At 47.5% G+C, this 17,194-nt stretch overlaps 1 protein-coding gene across 1 annotated transcript; it reads left to right on the top strand.

Annotated features, from left to right (window-relative positions):
* Positions 1-606: 606 nt before the first annotated feature.
* On the top strand, positions 607-15,741 carry inpp5l (inositol polyphosphate-5-phosphatase L). The gene is made up of 16 exons (XM_056592864.1): positions 607-1,038; positions 3,851-3,892; positions 4,437-4,537; positions 4,862-4,949; positions 8,831-8,894; positions 10,144-10,247; positions 10,455-10,507; positions 11,345-11,464; positions 11,891-11,975; positions 12,124-12,219; positions 12,493-12,567; positions 12,888-12,961; positions 13,096-13,207; positions 14,581-14,652; positions 14,903-14,962; positions 15,669-15,741. Exons 1-15 carry the CDS (start codon positions 979-981, stop codon positions 14,942-14,944), a joined length of 1,188 nt encoding a protein of 395 aa, XP_056448839.1. The 5' UTR covers positions 607-978; the 3' UTR covers positions 14,945-14,962; positions 15,669-15,741.
* The last annotated feature ends 1,453 nt before the right edge of the window (positions 15,742-17,194 follow it).

Here is a 17,194-nt window from a genome sequence, read left to right as displayed (position 1 = left end):
GTTAATACTTGTATCAGCGACACTCTAAACACAATATGGTACCGGCTGTTACACGTTATGCACAATATGAAGGGCTCACTATTGAGTTTAATTGTTTAATCCAAAGCTATAGTCCAGTGTTGAATCTCATTGGTTTAGTTGAGCATATGAATGTCCAGGTCAGTGCCCTTCTATATCCCGGGAATGTATGAACAGACTCATTCCACAGTGAATGATGATTCTCTAATGAAGGGTTTATCGGCCAACAAATGTATCCCTGTGTGCAATTGGTATATTTGCATACAAAAGAATAGTGAAGCCTAGTAACAAGGCTACACGTTGCATAAATCAACATAAACACTAATAGTCTACCTATGTGAGGCTTTTTTTATGAGGGAAGATCCATTATGTATATCAAATAAAAAAATTCTTAGATCTCACTAAAAATAAGTTTACCCACAGAATAAACAAATGAGTGCAGGGTAAGGATTGGGGTGAATTGGGTGCAGGATGGAAATAATCGCGACACCGCATTTACGACCGGCAGTGCGTGTGGGCGGGGCCTCCGTGTGGGCGGGGCCTTCGAGCGCTCCCCGCCGCGCCGCGAGGATCACCGCGTCGCTCCAGTCCGCGTCTGGCAGCGCAGCAGCAGATGCCCCGTCCAGCCTTTAAGTCCGCTAAGTCCCTGTAGGCCAATTAACCGCCATGAAGACCCAAATCCCCGCCTACTTGTCCACTTTTTGACCGACGATGGAGACGAACGCCGCTTCATCGCTCTATAACCACACCGTGAAGCGACAGCCCGCCATCAGCAGACGACCACTAGTTGGGAAAGAAAGTCAGACGCCTTCCTCCAGAGATATGCATCTATCGTTTTTCGCGATTCTAGTTTGAAGTGAGGTCCTTACGGTCGTCCTGAGCTCTGAAGAGAAGGTCTGCACCCGTCGTTGATCTACTCGGAGTTCCGTGGAGTGTTTCTGCAGGTCGGGGTTGTGCACCATGGAAACGCACACTGATGTGCTGCTGATCACCGCCAATGTGGGCTCACTGTTTGATAATGTAAGTATTGAGGAAGACAACTCGACTTGTGTTTTTGCTGTAGTTTTATTGAGTACTTGTTTCCTTAGAAACTGTTGGTCCTGCTTACACACCATGTTTACGTTTGGAAAGTACCCCTTACGCTTTATTCATGTGCTTGACTGCATTTTGACATACATCCTGCTAATCGGAGGAATGAGGAATCCAATAATAAGTGTTGTCTTTTCAAGAACCAAACACTCGATATTCTGAGCTATTATCATAATAGCTCCTTTTGGTTCACAACCTCGTCACAGCCCGTCCTTCCTGTGTAAGAACACAGCCCGGTGCCTGTACTCATGAAACAACACAGATCAAAGTGATATAAGCATCTAACCAGGGAAGGTACACATCACTGTTGGTGTGTCTCTGTCTGGCGCATTTCATCCCTTATCGTGGTAGATGTGTTTTGCTCTCTTCATCCAGCAATGTGCGTTGTTTTATTTATGGCAAAAACAAGATGTCATAACATGTTGGGGCCCATTTGTCATTTGATTTTGTGTGTGTGTGTGTGTGTGTGTGTGTGTGTGTGTGTGTGTGTGTGTGTGTGTGTGTGTGTGTGTGTGTGTGTGTGTGTGTGTGTGTGTGTGTGTGTGTGTGTGTGATGGGGGGGATACACTCATGGAAATTTGGCTGAGCTCCATGTTTCCGGTGGCCTATCTGAGACCAAACTAAAACATGTTAGATCCCATTGTGGGAAAACTTTGTAAACAGAAAGATGATGTCCGTAGGGACAGCAAAGCTTTTCCACAGAAACACGCACACACACACACACACACACACACACACACACACACACACACACACACACACACACACACACACACACACACACACACACACACACACACACACACACACACACACACAGATTTGTGTAAACATTTACCCAGCTTTCAGGATAAGCCCAGGAACTTGAGCAGACAGTGATCCAGTGTGCTGCACTGTAATCCAGTGAACTGTGTAGTGGTGACTGTATGACCCCCAGTGATGTTCCCGATAAAGACTCAGTGCATTACTCAAGTCCAGATGTGTGGACATATGGTTAGCATATAGCAACTTTATACAGCATGAATATTGAAATGGTCATTACCAAGAAAATGTGTGTCCTAACGCTAGACAAGCATATCTTTAATTTGTTGACTGGCTTTTACCTCAGAAGAGCTCTTGTGTCGTAATGTCTCAGACGGAAGTTGGGCATTTCAACATTTCCCCTTGACTAAACCATGAAATCACCTTCTGAATGTTGGCACAACGCTAAAACCAGCATACAGACTATGCCTTGTGCTATCATGCAACGTGTTTGCATTCAAACTGATGGTCATGAAAACCGTTGTCTGATCGGCTCCTGGCTGGATCCGAGCAGACATCAGGGTTCTGCTCTGTAAATAAATAGCTCTCTCTGGGCCTGGAGACTTTAGGCTCTGAGCTCATGGTTGTACTCTCCTCTCTGTGATGCCATGCAAATGCAGGATGCAAATGTGCTGCTGAGCATGGCACAGGTTCACCTGCCCCCACCCCACCACCACCACCACCTGACCCCATCCCGAACCTCGCTTCCCCCCCCCCCAGAGAGGTCAGGAAATTCAAATGCCACCACCAAGTAATTCCTCTCTTTTGGTTGAGTTGAAGGTTGTTTTCATAATTACCTCACATTTGTTTTGGGTCACCTTTGCATCCCATAATACAAGCCACTTCCATTGACCTTTTACTCTTGGAGTAGATGCTGTTGCAGGAAAGCAATGCTCAGTGAGTTCAGTGACGGTTGTTATTCCAAACCTTTGGGAATCAAACTGAGTCGGTTACCTTTGGGCAGGGGGAGTCGAACTCTAGCCACCGCTACATTAACACTGATTTGTATTGTGTTGTTTAATCCAGTCCTGCTGGATTAAAGCGTTATTAAAAAAGGAGATGCTGTTGTGATGGGTGAAGGGCTTGGGTCTGACGTACGCTGTGAGGATTTGTTATACTCATGCATGTTTTATGTTCCTATTGTCCACATTAAAACACACCTGTCCAAAGAGCACAGGAGGAGGCTCTGAGCTCTCGTTGGCTACTTGAGAAGGGCATGTACAGACACATCGAAGACACACACACACCTACACACACACACACCTACACACACAAACACACACACACACACACACACACACACACACACACACACACACACACACACACACACACACACACACACACACACACACACACACACACACACCTACACACGGACAGACACACACATAGACACACACACATACACACACACCCACATGCCCACCTACACGCACACCTACACACAAATAGAGACACACACGGACAGACACAAACAATCAAACTAGACTCATACAAGAAGAAAAGGCCTAGAGTGTGCGTGTCTGGAGAGCAGTTGGCACATGGTTTATATTATTCAAGATATTACATAAGATATTACATATACACGGTTGGCTTCAGAAAGAGGACGGAGTTGGTTGCTGGGGCCTTGTAGGAAAAACGACCTGGTAAATATTAACTTTAGCTCACAAAAAGTAAACAGAAAACTATTAATTGAGCATAGTTTTTCCTCTCTGCCTCGTATTGCTGTCCGGGTAGCGTTACCCGTGGACGTCACTTTGGCTGTCAACGTTTTGGCTCTAGATCAACCGGAGCTGTCTCTCCGTACTGCTCCCTTTGTGTGTGTGTGTGTCCAGGTCTGTGTGTGTCTTGGTCTGTGTGTGCGTGTGTGCGTGTGTCCGGGTCTGTAGAGGCTCACACCCTTGAGCTGGAGAAGTTATTGGTTTTGTTCTCTTCACAGGTGGGCGAGATTCAGAGTGGATGGCTGCAGGAGTTCTACGCGGTGAGTCTGGTGTCCGGCTCTGCCTGCTCTGTCGTAAATCACTGCAGCAGCCGTAAGAAGATAGGAACTCTGCTTGTCATCCAGAGTAGAAACACAACGTGTGTTTTTGTAGGTTGTTCTCGGCTCAGTTTTGGGATTGCCATGATTGGTAAAAGTTGGACCCAGGAGAAGACAAATGAATAAATAAAATCATAAATTAGCACAACTTCTCTCATAGAAGACTCTCGTGAGACTTTCCCTTTACCGCCCAAATAAGGCCACAGCCTTGGCCATCGCAGTGGAAAAATCGGCTTTTTTTCTTTTTTCTTCCTATGACCTCAAATGGATAAGTTTACCTCTCACTGTAATAAACTGTGTTGACCCTATGCATGCGTCTCTCTCTCTCTCTCTCTCTCTCTCTCTCTCTCTCTCTCTCTCTCTCTCTCTCTCTCTCTCTCTCTCTCTCTCTCTCTCTCTCTCTCTCTCTCTCTCTCTCTCTCTCTCTCTCTCTCTCTCTCTCTCTCTCTCTCTCTCTCTCTCTCTCTCTCTCTCTCTCTCTCAACAGACCATCCAGAGACACAAGCCCCAGTTTATTGCCCTGCACTTCCAAGAGGTGGGGGGGAAGGACTACATGCTCAACATGGGCCATGCTGAGAACTTCTTTAGGTGGGCTTTGGTGTGTGTACGTGTGGTGCAAAGGTCATCACGTCTCAACCGTTAAATGCTCTTTAGTCTACATCTTTATTTAATACTTCAATTAAACTTAGTAGTGTAACATATTCAATTATTAATGGTAACACTACTAATAATAATAATATATTTATTAGCCTGTAACAGAGGTTTATTTGTTAATCTTTTGTAGCAGAAGCTTTGATCCAAACTAAAGAAAATGTGTGCTTGGTGAAAACATTCACCAAGTAAAACTAAGAACATCAGAGTATCATCAGAGTTTCTACTACAGTAAAGACTATAGGAGTGTTTCTGCTGCAGGAGTATCGAGTCCAGCGGGGAGATGAAGACGTACGACAGGACCTGCATCTATGTGGACAACCACTTCAAAGCGGAGGACAGATTTACGGTGAGAACCAGAGAGACTGCGCTTGAGTTGGATGACTTTGGAAAATACTTTTGTGACATTTGAATGACATTTCTTCATTGTCTCTCATCTTGTATTACCCTAATCATGTTTCCCTGTCCGCTCGCTTGGGTCAGCCGGTTCTTCCACTTGAGGAAATACCAAACAAAAGAAAGATTTTCCAACGTGTTACAGTGTGGTTTTTATTGTTTAATTTTTTTTTTCTTACTTAGAAATGATTGAATGTGATGAAACTATCCTTCAATTATCAAAATCCTTTTTTTATCACGTGTCTATTTTTTTGATTAAATGTTATGATATTTACCTTTCTATATTTTACTTATGAGTAATGCTTTTTCTTGAGTGAAGAAAGCTGTTTTCCAACGCGCACAATCCTCATTCGAGTAATTCAGTTTTAGTAAAAACATTTCTCCGCTAGATGGCAGCATCCTCAACATAAGCGCCATTACAGCCGCGGCATCTACACTCTCTCCCCTCAGAACCCTTTCTAGAAACAGACGTTCATGTCAACCTATCCTTGTTGTAGTTATAATACTCCAACTTATTCATGAAGCACTTTAAAATTTTCAAGGAACTTGAAGCCACCCATTAATAATTATTTTCAAGCTATCATCAACAAATTGTTGTTATTTTTACTTCACTCTAACGTCAATCGATACTAAAATGATAATCCATTCATCTTCTGTCGATCAGCTAATTGATTAGTCAGCCCATTGTTTCAAGCCTATTAATCGTTCCGTCTTATGAATTCTGATGTTTTAGATATATAACTTTGTTATCTAAATGCAGGGCAGAGACTGGGTCTGCTCAGACTCACGGTCAAACCCCAGGCTCCACGCTCCACACATCCATCCCTGTGATTGGTGATACAGTGCGTTGTTACGGCAATTACACCCCATCACGCTATTGGCTATCGGAAGGTGGCGTAGGGGCGCAAACAAAAGTGAGATCATTAAAGTGCGTTACATTCAGAGCCGGCTGGCACGCGGCTCTCATCAGTCACCCTAAGCCTTCATTAAAAGGCCGTTGTCGTAGCATTGTGTAGCCGCGATGCTACACCCTCCATTACACAGCTGGCCCACACATCATGCTGCCCTGCACTCTCGTATTCCCCCCGTATGTCACGGAAACCATCAGCGCTGCTCTCCCCAAAGCCCCACCAATCCACACGTTGGTGTGGTGAACACTTTGTGTGTGATCATTTGTGGAATAATTCTTTGATCTGTTTGTTTCTTTCACCGGTTGTGTTTTCGTGTCCAACTGGATTAAAACCTTTCTTGGGTTGAGGAGGCAGACCACATGTGGTTCTTGTAGTCTCTGCAGCATCCCCTAGTGGCTGGAGGTGGGTGGAGGACAGTGGGGTGATGGGGGGACAGTTGGATGAAGGGGACACTGGGGGGAAGGGTGGTGGAGGTGGACAGTGGGGGGAAGGGTGGTGGACAGTGGGGTGATGGGGGGAGAGGGGGACAGTGGGGTTGAGGGGGGCCGTGAAGGGGGATTGGGGGGGCAGTGGGATGGAGGGGGGAGGGGGGACAGGGGCTCAGTGTGTTTTAAACTATTAACCCTGTCTCCTCCAGGTGACGCCCGCCACGCCCGGGTCCTGACAGTAGGGGTCAGCGGTGGGGCCCCTGCATGGGACAGCAGTGGGGTGGGGGTTTAGGGGTGGGGGGGGACTCACAGGGCCAGGTGTAATGGTTTTTTTGAGGGGAGAGGGGGTGGGAGAAGAGTCAATACATTTAACCCCAGATTAAAACGGTTGATCCAGGCTATTTGTACACAATGAGTACCACTCAGGGGAGGGGGACTCGGGGGGGTCTCTCTCCCTGCTCCCTTTTGCCCCGTAAGGAACCCCCCCCCTCCTCCACCCGAAATGCACCCGTACCCCAGCCCACCACCCAATCACCCCACCTCATCCCACCACACACAACCAGCCCCCCACACCACCATCACCCCACCTACCCATCCCACCTTACTCAACCCAACCACCACCACCACCACCACCACCACCACCACCACCACCACCACCACAACCCCACCACCACCCCCTCCCAGCCGCTGTCTAATTTTGTCCATGCCAGCTGCATTGATTTTCAATTTGTTTGTTTTGGCTGAGCATCATCAGTCACGGGCCTGCAGAGAGTTTAGGGGGACAGGCTGGGAGGGGGGGGGGTGGGGGGGGGGTGGGGGGGGGGTGGGTGGGAGGGAAGGGGACAGCTTCAGTGGGGGGGGGTGGACTTGCATGCATTCCCAAGTACAAATGATGTTTTGATAAAAAATCGCTTTTAAGTCAATATTTTATTATTAAACTGTGCACAAACCTGATGGATGAAGATAAGTGTAGCACAGAGTCTGTGGAGGATAGTGTGTGTGTGTGTGTGTGTGTGTGTGTGTGTGTGTGTGTGTGTGTAGGGGGGCGGTCTTTTCTGTGTGTGGGGGGGGGTTTGGTAACTAGTGCCTATACCAAGGAAAACACACCAACAGTCCCGATGGTTCAGTTCATGTCCAGCTGTGATAGATTTGGCTGTTGATAAATAAACGCGTATTATTAGTATTTCAGTATTGCACGCGCTCATGTGTCACGTACAGCAGCTGAAGGTCTTTCAAAGGAGCAATGAAATCAGCGACACATTGTTTTCTATGGCGTTAAATCTGAAGGGTGTTTCATCTATACCATAAAGATATACCTGTAATAGAAGTAGAAGGGCATGAATACAGAGAACACTGGTTTCAACCTCTCAACCTCTTCTGGAGCTTTTCTTTGTAGGAGAAGTTAAGTCACTAACATCAAGACCCCTTCCATCAGATAATGATGGTGCTCTGGCAGCCAAGACTAATGGTCCCTTCAGGGACCTGTGTGTGTGTGTGTGTGTGTGTGTGTGTGTGTGTGTGTGTGTGTGTGTGTGTGTGTGTGTGTGTGTGTGTGTGTGTGTGTGTGTGTGTGTGTGTGTGTGTGTTTGTGTTGGGGGGGGGGGGGCTCCGTCACACCCTCTGGGCCCCTGGAAGATTTCTCTTCGGCCCCTCGTTCCCGCGGACGGACAGCAGGGCTCCTGCTGCTTAATACGTTTCAAATAGTTTTAATTTTCTGTTTCTATTGATCTCTGAGCCTGTGATTAATCAGATCACTGGAGCGGGCAGTTAGTACATTAAAAAAATTGTCAGGGCCACGTCAACGATGATTGGGTGCCAAAGTGTGCGCGTGTGTGTCTGTGAGAGTGAGTACACACTATACATCTCTATTAACGCTCATTTATGTCCGGGGGCACGCTGGATTCATTTGGGAGTGGGCCGCCAAACAACTGCTCCTATATTCTCTTCTTTGGTTGAAACGTTTCACTGAGAAGCTCTGAACAAGGAAACTGGAATTAAATGGTTAAATGGTAAATCGACTGCATTTATATTGCGCTGTTCTAACCAGTGGCCAATCAAAGCACTTCACAATATTGCTTAGCATTCACCCATTCATGCACGCATTCACACACCAACGGCGGTGTCAACAACCCTAGTCGACAGCCAGCTCGTCTGGAGCAGTTAGAGGGAGGGTGAATCCGGGAAACCTCTGCTCTCTAGGTGGAGCCGAGGATCAGACTAGCAACCTTCCGGCGGTTACCAGCCAACCCTGCTCTACCTCCTGAGCCACATGCCGCCCCAGATGGAATCACCCGTCCTTGCTCTGCAGGAACTCTGCTCCAGGACATGTTTAACTCCATAGTGTCATGCTCATCGTCGGCCCCCAGTGCCTGAGGGGAAACCCTTAAAGCGGCCTGTCGTTAGAACCTGTTCAACTGTCTAGGTGGCTGGGTGAGAGCAGGGCTCTGATTGGCTGTTTGAGTCCAGCTGACGGAGCCGTGGTGTGTTCCTCACAGGCGCTGGGCAGCATGTACTTCATCCACGCGTCTCTGAAGGACGTCTACCAGTACGACTTCGCTGGTAGGTACACGTCTGTCCATGCAACACAGTAGGGATGCACTTTTGATTAATTAATAATCATAATTATAATAATGGTAGTAATAATAGCTATGACCACAATCTAATAAAAACGGTGACAATTATTTGACCTTTTAGATAATAATATTTTAAGAATATGATAATGATAATTGTGATGATTATTATCAGTATTATTATGGTTATTATTATTTATATTGCTGCTTGTATTTGTATTTGTATTTTTCTTACTAGAGAGGAAATGATAAATCAAGCAAAGTGTCCCTCCCTCGTGAATCCAAGATCATCATTCTAATTCAGAGAGGAACAGACACACCTTCCCTGCATATAATTACACATATTCCAGTCAGGGGAGCATATTCTATAGAAATTGAAATGATTGCCAGTCGTGTGTGTGTGTGGGGTTGGGGGGGAGGCAGCGGCTCCTCTCTTCCCTGTTGCACAGTCCGGTCACGTTAGGGGTTGAGAAAGCCCCTTTGGAAGACCTCATGGAAGGACCATAAACATCCCAGGCCCTGGCAGGCTCTCCCTCTCTCTCCCTGTCCGCCGGAGCCTCTCTCCCCATAGCCTCCCTCTAATGGCGGCTTATAGATCCTGGGCTGCTGTACGCCGCTCTGATGAGGTTAACACCAGTTTATTGATTGCTGTTTGCATGTTTTCCCACTCTTTACCCTTCATGACTCTCTCTCTCTCTCTCTCTCTCACTCACTCTTTCACTCACTCTATCTCTGTCTCTCTCTCTCTATCTATTTGTGAGTGTGTCTCTCTCTCTCTCTCCCTATGTCTCTCTTCAACTCTTTCCTCCCTCCCTTTCTCTTTTCTCTTTCTGTACTTCCTATTCAATCTTTTCCCTCTCTCTCTCTCTCAACCTCTCACTCACCTCGGTTCCTCTCTATCTCCCTCTCTTCATCTATCTTCTCCCCTCTATAACTGTATCTGTCTCTCTCTCTCTCTCTCTCTCCCCATTCCCTCACTAATTTTCTCTGTATCTCTTAATCCCCTCTCTATCGTGTTCTGCCTGTCTCTCTCTCTGTGTGTCTCCGTACGTCTCTCTCTCTGTCTTTTTGTCTCTCTGTCTTCCTGTCTCTCTCTATCTCTCTCTCTCTGTCTTCCTCTGTGTCTCTCTGTGTGTCTTCCTCTTTGTCTCTCTGTGTTTCATACTGCTCCCTCTCTGTGTCTTTCTGTATCTCTCTGTCTCTGTCTCTCTGTACGGTCTCTCCGGGCCTCTTATCAGTGAAGGATTTCAAGGTGGTGTCGGGACAGAGCAAGTTTGTGGGCTCCCTGGACGGTGTAGCCACGGTGGAGAAGGAGAAGTTTCCCAAGAACTTCTGGCCTGATGTGAGTATGCATCTGCATGGCTGCAGGGGGATGCATTTGAATGGTGAATGGTGAATGTTGGGGGGGGGGGGGACAGTGGAGGAGGTCCACTCTGCGCTGACAGGGAGATGGGACAAATGATGTGGAGGAATCAATAATCACCAGCATTCTGCTCCCTGCTGTTTTGTGTGTTCCGTTAATCGGTGTGTGTCTGTGTGTCCCTCGCAGTTCAAGTGGTCGAGGAAGGGATTCATGAGGACTCGCTGGCTCATACACAACCAGTACGTAGTACCTCCTGCCTTCTGCTGCTCATCCCCACAGGAGGAAGACTCTCCCCCTGGTCTAGTGGGTTGGGTCTCTTCCTCCCCTCCACCCAAATGAGGAGCTCCAAACATTCCTCCCCTAGATGCTGCGTGATTCAAATCGTAATTCAAAACTACGTTGGTTCAGATTCAAGCATTCGTATCCAAGCTGACTTAAAGTCGGAGCAATTCCAAATGACTGCAGAAAGGATGTGAAAACCAAACCCAGGTCATTGTGTCTGTAAGTTTAGACCCAGCCAAAGCTCAACGGTCCACACAACAATGAACGTGGATTAGAGCTCCTACGTTTTTGTTCGGAGGTTTAGCCGCTCACACACAGTTGCTGTAGGGACGGGAACTAAGGCCGCTTCAGCAAACAGCGCTTGTGTTTTGCCAGTGCGTTGTTGCTATTTGCTCAGTGTCTTCAAGCGGGGGTTGTTTCACGGACGGAGCTCGTCGCTTAAAGGCCCATTAATTGTCTTCTGGTGACACTGAGAGAAAGGGGCTGAAAGCTGCACACACAAGACTAATGTGTTTTTTTTTGTGGACTGGCTTTGCTTCAGGAGCACCTCAGCGATAAGCTCCGTAGTCACTACCCAGCATGCCCCACATCGCCACGGCGACACACACGCACACATACACACACACTATGAGACTATGCGTGGATTTGTGCGATTGCAGTTTATGTACTGTATGTATGTCAAGGTGTGTCTGTGTGTGTTTACATGTGTATGAGGGGAGGAAGTGAGGTGTATTTTTATCTATGCACACATGTCGGTCACGTCACCATGTGTACATTGGCCGTTTTATCAACAGAGGTCTGGACCTGGTCAACGTCCACCTGTTCCACGATGCCTCCAACCTAATCGCCTGCAACTCCAGCCCCTCCGTCTACTCTGACAACCGCAGGACAGCCCTCCGCTATGTCATCGACAGGTTAGCATCACAACCGCTGTGCACGCAGTCTGTGGAGAGGAGGGCAGTCACGTCAGAGTAACCCAAGTACAATCTGAGGACCAGGTCAATAGATAGTCGCTGGCATTAGCAAAGTTGTACAGAGAGCTGGTGGTCAAGTGGACAGGGGTTTGACTCTGCCCAAAGCTTCTGGTTTGAACCCCAATGCCCACAGTCGACCTGACGCCTTCCTGCGCACACGTCTGTACAAATACTTGCAACAACAGATACATATGCAGTATTCATTTTTGACATGATATTTAAAATGCTGTGTCGATATGTGGATTAACAATTAACAATGTAACGCTAATTACAACGATGAGCTGTCCCTTTCCTTATCATCGCTCGAGTCATCGTAAGAGCTGAAACACGGTAGACAACAGAACCCAACGTGGTGTCTTCCTCCAGGATATCCCACAGCGCGGGTTCTACTCTGCCCTTCTTCCTCTTCGGAGACTTTAACTTCCGCCTTGACGCGCTGCGCCTGGTTCTGGTGGGTACTATTCCCCCCGCCCCCCCCCCCCCCCCCCCCACAAACACCTGGTAAGAACCCTGTTCTTACCCATGGATCTGTGTGTGTTTGCGTGTTTGTGTGTGTCTTGTGCGTGTTGTGTGTGTCTGCATGTTCTGCACGTGAGCAGGACCTCTCCACAGCCACGGACGTGCAGACCGTGACCAAGGACGGCAGCAACGAGGTGGAGAAGATCATCTGGGAGGAGAAGGACAACGATCATAAGGTAGCCATGACGACCAGGACCCCCCCCCTGTGTGTAAACATAGGCTCTGTTCCCTGGCTGGTGTTCTGGTTTACTAGTGTAAACATGGTCTCTGTTCCCTGGTGTTCTGGTTCATTAGTGTAAACATGGGCTCTGTTCCCTGGTGTTCTGGTTCATTAGTGTAAACATGGGCTCTGTTCTCTGGACGTGTGTTCTGGTTCACTATTGCTCCTGTTGGACGAAGGAGTGTGGGTGTTACTGCAGCAGGTGGAGAAAGCTGTGTTGTGTTCCCAGGTGGTGCTGCACATCGAGACCAAGCTGTTTGACTACCTCCACCAGAGCGTCTTCAGGCAGGACAACGGCCAGGCGGTGAGTTCACTGGCCTGACCTTTCACCTGCAACTAGCTACCTCATCCCACCTCCCAGGCTCCAAGACAACACAACACAGCTGGTTGCCCGGCAACTATCTGGATCGGGATCCAGTGTCGAAGATTAAAACCAAAATGCCACCTGCGGCTTTAGGTCATGTTTCACTACACCTGCCACTATGTGTAGAGAGTTATAAAGTTATTGTGTTTTTTTTTTCTTTGAACTCTTATAAAATATCAACCTTGTATCAAACTTTTGGATGATTCAGTTATAAATATATAATCACTTTTATAAATATTCAATAATTGTCCTAACTACAGCTCCTTAAATATGATAAAGAGGTCGCAGCCTTTCATGATGTCATCAGGGAAGAGGAAATCCTATTTCCCCCAAGGTAAACAAACTTTAAGCTTCTGATCACATCACACATTCACTAGTTCACTAAAACCCACTGCCTTAATCAACGCTCTCTCTCTCTCTCTCTCTCTCTCTCTCTCTCTCTCTCTCTCTCTCTCTCTCTCTCTCCAGTTACCCCTACAGTGAGGACTACTCTGAGCCCACCCAGTACATGACAACCCGCTGCCCCGCCTGGTGCGACCGCGTCCTCCTGTCCCCCGCGGCTCAGCGCCTCCTCCACAGGGTCAGTCTGACACGCACACACACATACATAATATCTAAATAGACACACATATGCAAACACATAATATGCACACACATGTATTAGGGGTGTTACGATACATGTTTTTGTATTGAACCGAATCTTTACGGACGTCACGGTTCGGTGCATGGATTTACACAGAGAATACAAAGTATAAAATTAAATAAAACTGGTGAATTAATCAAAGTAATGCGGAACTAATGTAAGATACGCGAGTTCTTCAGGGGCAACTAAACTGCAGCCCTGATTGGTGCCTAGGTAGCATGGACCTCTAGGTAGCCGAGCTCCGCCTTCTGGCTAGTGCTACAGTTTTTTGTCAGGTCGACGGTCGAGTGAGTGAGTCAGTCAGAGATAGCAGTGTTGTAACGCAAGTCTTGTACACTTCTTTGTTATTTGGAGAGCCGTTCTGCTGTTGGTGTTATGGCGCATAACACGTCGGGTTCTCCGATGTCTCTGGTATTTCCACAACGAGATTCATAATGGGGGTTATCTCAGCCATGGTTGAGAAGGAATTGGGGGAAAGGAACTTTGGCATTTACTCCTTGAAGTACATGAACCGCGACATGGTGGAGAAAGGGATTGTTGTCCTACGGGAGACAATCGAGGGCAACAATCCCTTTCTCCTCCATGTCGCGGTTCAGTCTACTTCATATTGATGTGGAATTGGAAGAACCAGAGACGTCGGAGAACCCACGCAGGCGTTTGAGATTCATAATATCATCTGGAAGCGCACACAGCTTTTGGCCGTGATAATATACATTATATGATAATGATATCTATGTATTTTATTATATTATTTGACCCGCCTGTAAAAAACGACACGTTTGTGGAAAGCTCATTGTGGGACTGGCTCTAGCCTAAGTGGCTGTTTTGTTATTATTCTAAGTACTTTGCACTTTCATAAATAAGACATGCTGCATTTTCCGTTTTATAACTGATTGTCTTATTTTGATGGCAAGTTACGGATGGAGTCTGGAGATGATTTGGGGTACTTATTGTTTACTGTTTACATCTTAGATTACACAGTTCAGGCTGTTGCAGCTAGCTCAGGGGATAGACTCTATGACACTAGTGGTACAACCTGAAACATTGTAATTGCCTTCTGCATTTTTGTTTTTTGTTTTCCCTTCATTGTACCGAACTCATACCGAACCGTGACTTCAGTGTACCGTTGCACCCCTAACATGTCTGCACATACATACATATGTACCCATGCATACATGCAAACACGCACACACACACATATACATACACACACGTATGTACACACACATGTGCACCACACACACATATGTACACACACACAAACACGTCATATGACAGTTTGACAGCAGATGTACATTTGTTTGTTGCAGAGCGATGATGAAGGGGACATGGGCGTGGTCTACAACACCCTGGGTCCTAACATCTGCATGGGCGATCATAAGGTAGGGTGTTCTTATCAAACATAATGAAACAAATTGTTTCGGCCCTTGATTCTGATTGGCTCGTAGCCGTTGTAAAATACTATTAATGTGCCGTCAATCTCAGAGAATGTTTGCTCGCTCATTGCTTAATTTAAAGGTTTGATTAAGTGAAGTGTTTGCCTTGTAGCCATGCACAAGTAGCTTTATAAATAAAGGTAAAAGTAATAAAGATATGATATAGTTCAATGTTGTTTCTTCTTTTCTATTCCAGCCTGTTTTCCTTTTCTTCTCCCTGAAGACAAACTGCTTCTGACCCGCACCCCTTTAAATGGTGAGCTTAGGTGTGTGTGTGTGTGTGTGTGTCATGATTGCTCCATGGCTCAGTTCAGCTCAGGGAGAGTGATCACAGCAGTCTGGCCCCAGCTCACGGCCCCCTTCTCCCCAGGGGGCCGTAGGCCAGGCTGGGGCCATATGAACCAAGATGAAGAGCTCACCAGACACCCATAACCCTTTGTAGCCTGTGTATTCCGGCCCTTTAACCTGATCTATGTCTATCGGATGCTCACCGCTAGGCTGCCCCCAGTAGCAACTCTTCGGTTTTGGCAGCGCAGTGGTGGAACGAAGTCCCTGCCGATGTCAGGGCCAGCTTCTGCAAAGGACTCAAGACTCACTTGTTCAGAGTTCACCTAGATTCTGTATTAATAATCTGCGATGCACTTAAGTCCAACATAAATTCCTGATATTATTCTTAACCTTATCCACACTTGTACATGCAATGTCCCTGTTCCCAGTGAGTATTTAAACGCATTGAGGGTCGACATGATCGGCCATAATATTTACTGAGCCACGTGTGGGGCGGCCCCCCCAGGGAGCCTGATGCCTTATAAGGTCATCAGTCTTCTTCCACTCCCCGTCTCCACGGGTCCGAGGAAATGACAGCCATCAGGACCATTGCTGCACTGCCTGTTTCAGTCCTGCACTCTGTCGTTGAGTCAGTGCTATATGGCGTCACCCCCCCCTCCGTTGTGTCCCCGCAGGCCCGCGGGGGAGGAGTCACCAGCCCAGCAGTCTGCTCGGGGCCACGTCTTGCTGGGGGGGGGGGGGGGGGGAAACGCAGACCGGACTGCTGTGGACCCCCGACCGCCTGCACCCTTCAAACCCTCACCTGTCTGTCTGTCTGTCTGTCTTCACCTTGTCCCCCAAACCCTCTCCCCTAGCCATCCGTCTGTCTGTCTTCACCTCAACACTGTATCTTGCATGGTGTCTTTTCCACCTGGTCACACACACACACACACACACACACACACACACACACACACACACACACACACACACACACACACACACACACACACTGTAGCGGGCCAGTGGGTGTGGGGTTTCCACGCTACCAGGTTGAATAGACAAAACACAACACCGAGAGCAGTTCCAATGGGTAAATGGTTTATTTACAGAGTAAATCAAACCAGGGTTGGAAAAGGGTCATCCACCTCCTTTATGCTCCAGTCCGTCCAACACCTCCCCCCCGTCTCTCTCTCTCAGGGCGATCCATGCTTCCAGGCGATCACACATATCCTGCCTGTCCTTTGCTAGCCCTCGCTTTGCTAGCCCTCGCTTCGCTAGCCTTCCTTCCCTTACCCTTCCTTTCCCTACACGACTGTTTGCTCGCCCTCTTAAGCCCAAGCACCCCTGCTTAACAATCCCCAGGCTTGCCTTGTTAGAGGGAGGAAGTCCATATATGGCTTGGGGGTGGAGCCAGCCGGGTGCCAGACCTACCACTCCCCTCACTCCTCCCTGGCGTCTGCCACAATACATACATGCATACATACATACATACATACATACATACATACGTACGTACGTACGTACGTACGTACATACATACATACGTACGTACATACATACATACATACATACCAGTGGAGGCTTCTCCATTGAGGAGAGGGAGGAAGATCCTCCCTAACATTGTTGAGAATAAAAAATGTAGATTGCCCAGACTATTGTAATGAATTAATGCCCTTAAATATGACTACTTTATTGCCTTTGAATATATAATGTTCGTTTCCCTGGGTAAAGGGACATTAGCACCCCCTATCGCCTATTGACAATTACTTCAGGGAGGAAGGTCCTCCCTCCGCCGCCGTCCACTCCCATTCATTTACCCGAAAGTACTGGCGGCCGGTGGATAACATGGGTTTCAATGGGAGAGAGGAGGAAAATCCTCCTCTTAGTGGGTGGGACCTTAAGGGGTCTGATTCGCGCAAAAATCTATCCGTCTGCGCTATGAACCAATAAGCAGGATCCCTGGATGTTGAGCAGTGTTGCCAGATTGGTCCGATTTCCCACCCAATTGGGCTACTTTTAACCATGTTAGGCTGCAAAGATTATCATTGGGCGGGAAATCTGCCCAATCTGGCAACGCTGTCGATAACAAACCCGGTCTGCATTGCCGCGGTGCTCAGTCTGAGAGACGCAGAGCAAGTGAAATCTGCGATAGCGAGATCCTAAATGCACAATGGAAACATTGGAAACGGAGGACATTGTTAACGTCTTATTACAAAAA

Source organism: Gadus chalcogrammus, chromosome 6 (assembly GCF_026213295.1).
Source record: "Gadus chalcogrammus isolate NIFS_2021 chromosome 6, NIFS_Gcha_1.0, whole genome shotgun sequence".
Classification (NCBI taxonomy): domain Eukaryota; kingdom Metazoa; phylum Chordata; class Actinopteri; order Gadiformes; family Gadidae; genus Gadus; species Gadus chalcogrammus.
The sequence above is the reverse complement of the archived record's forward strand: the minus strand, read 5'-3'. Positions and strand labels throughout refer to the sequence as shown.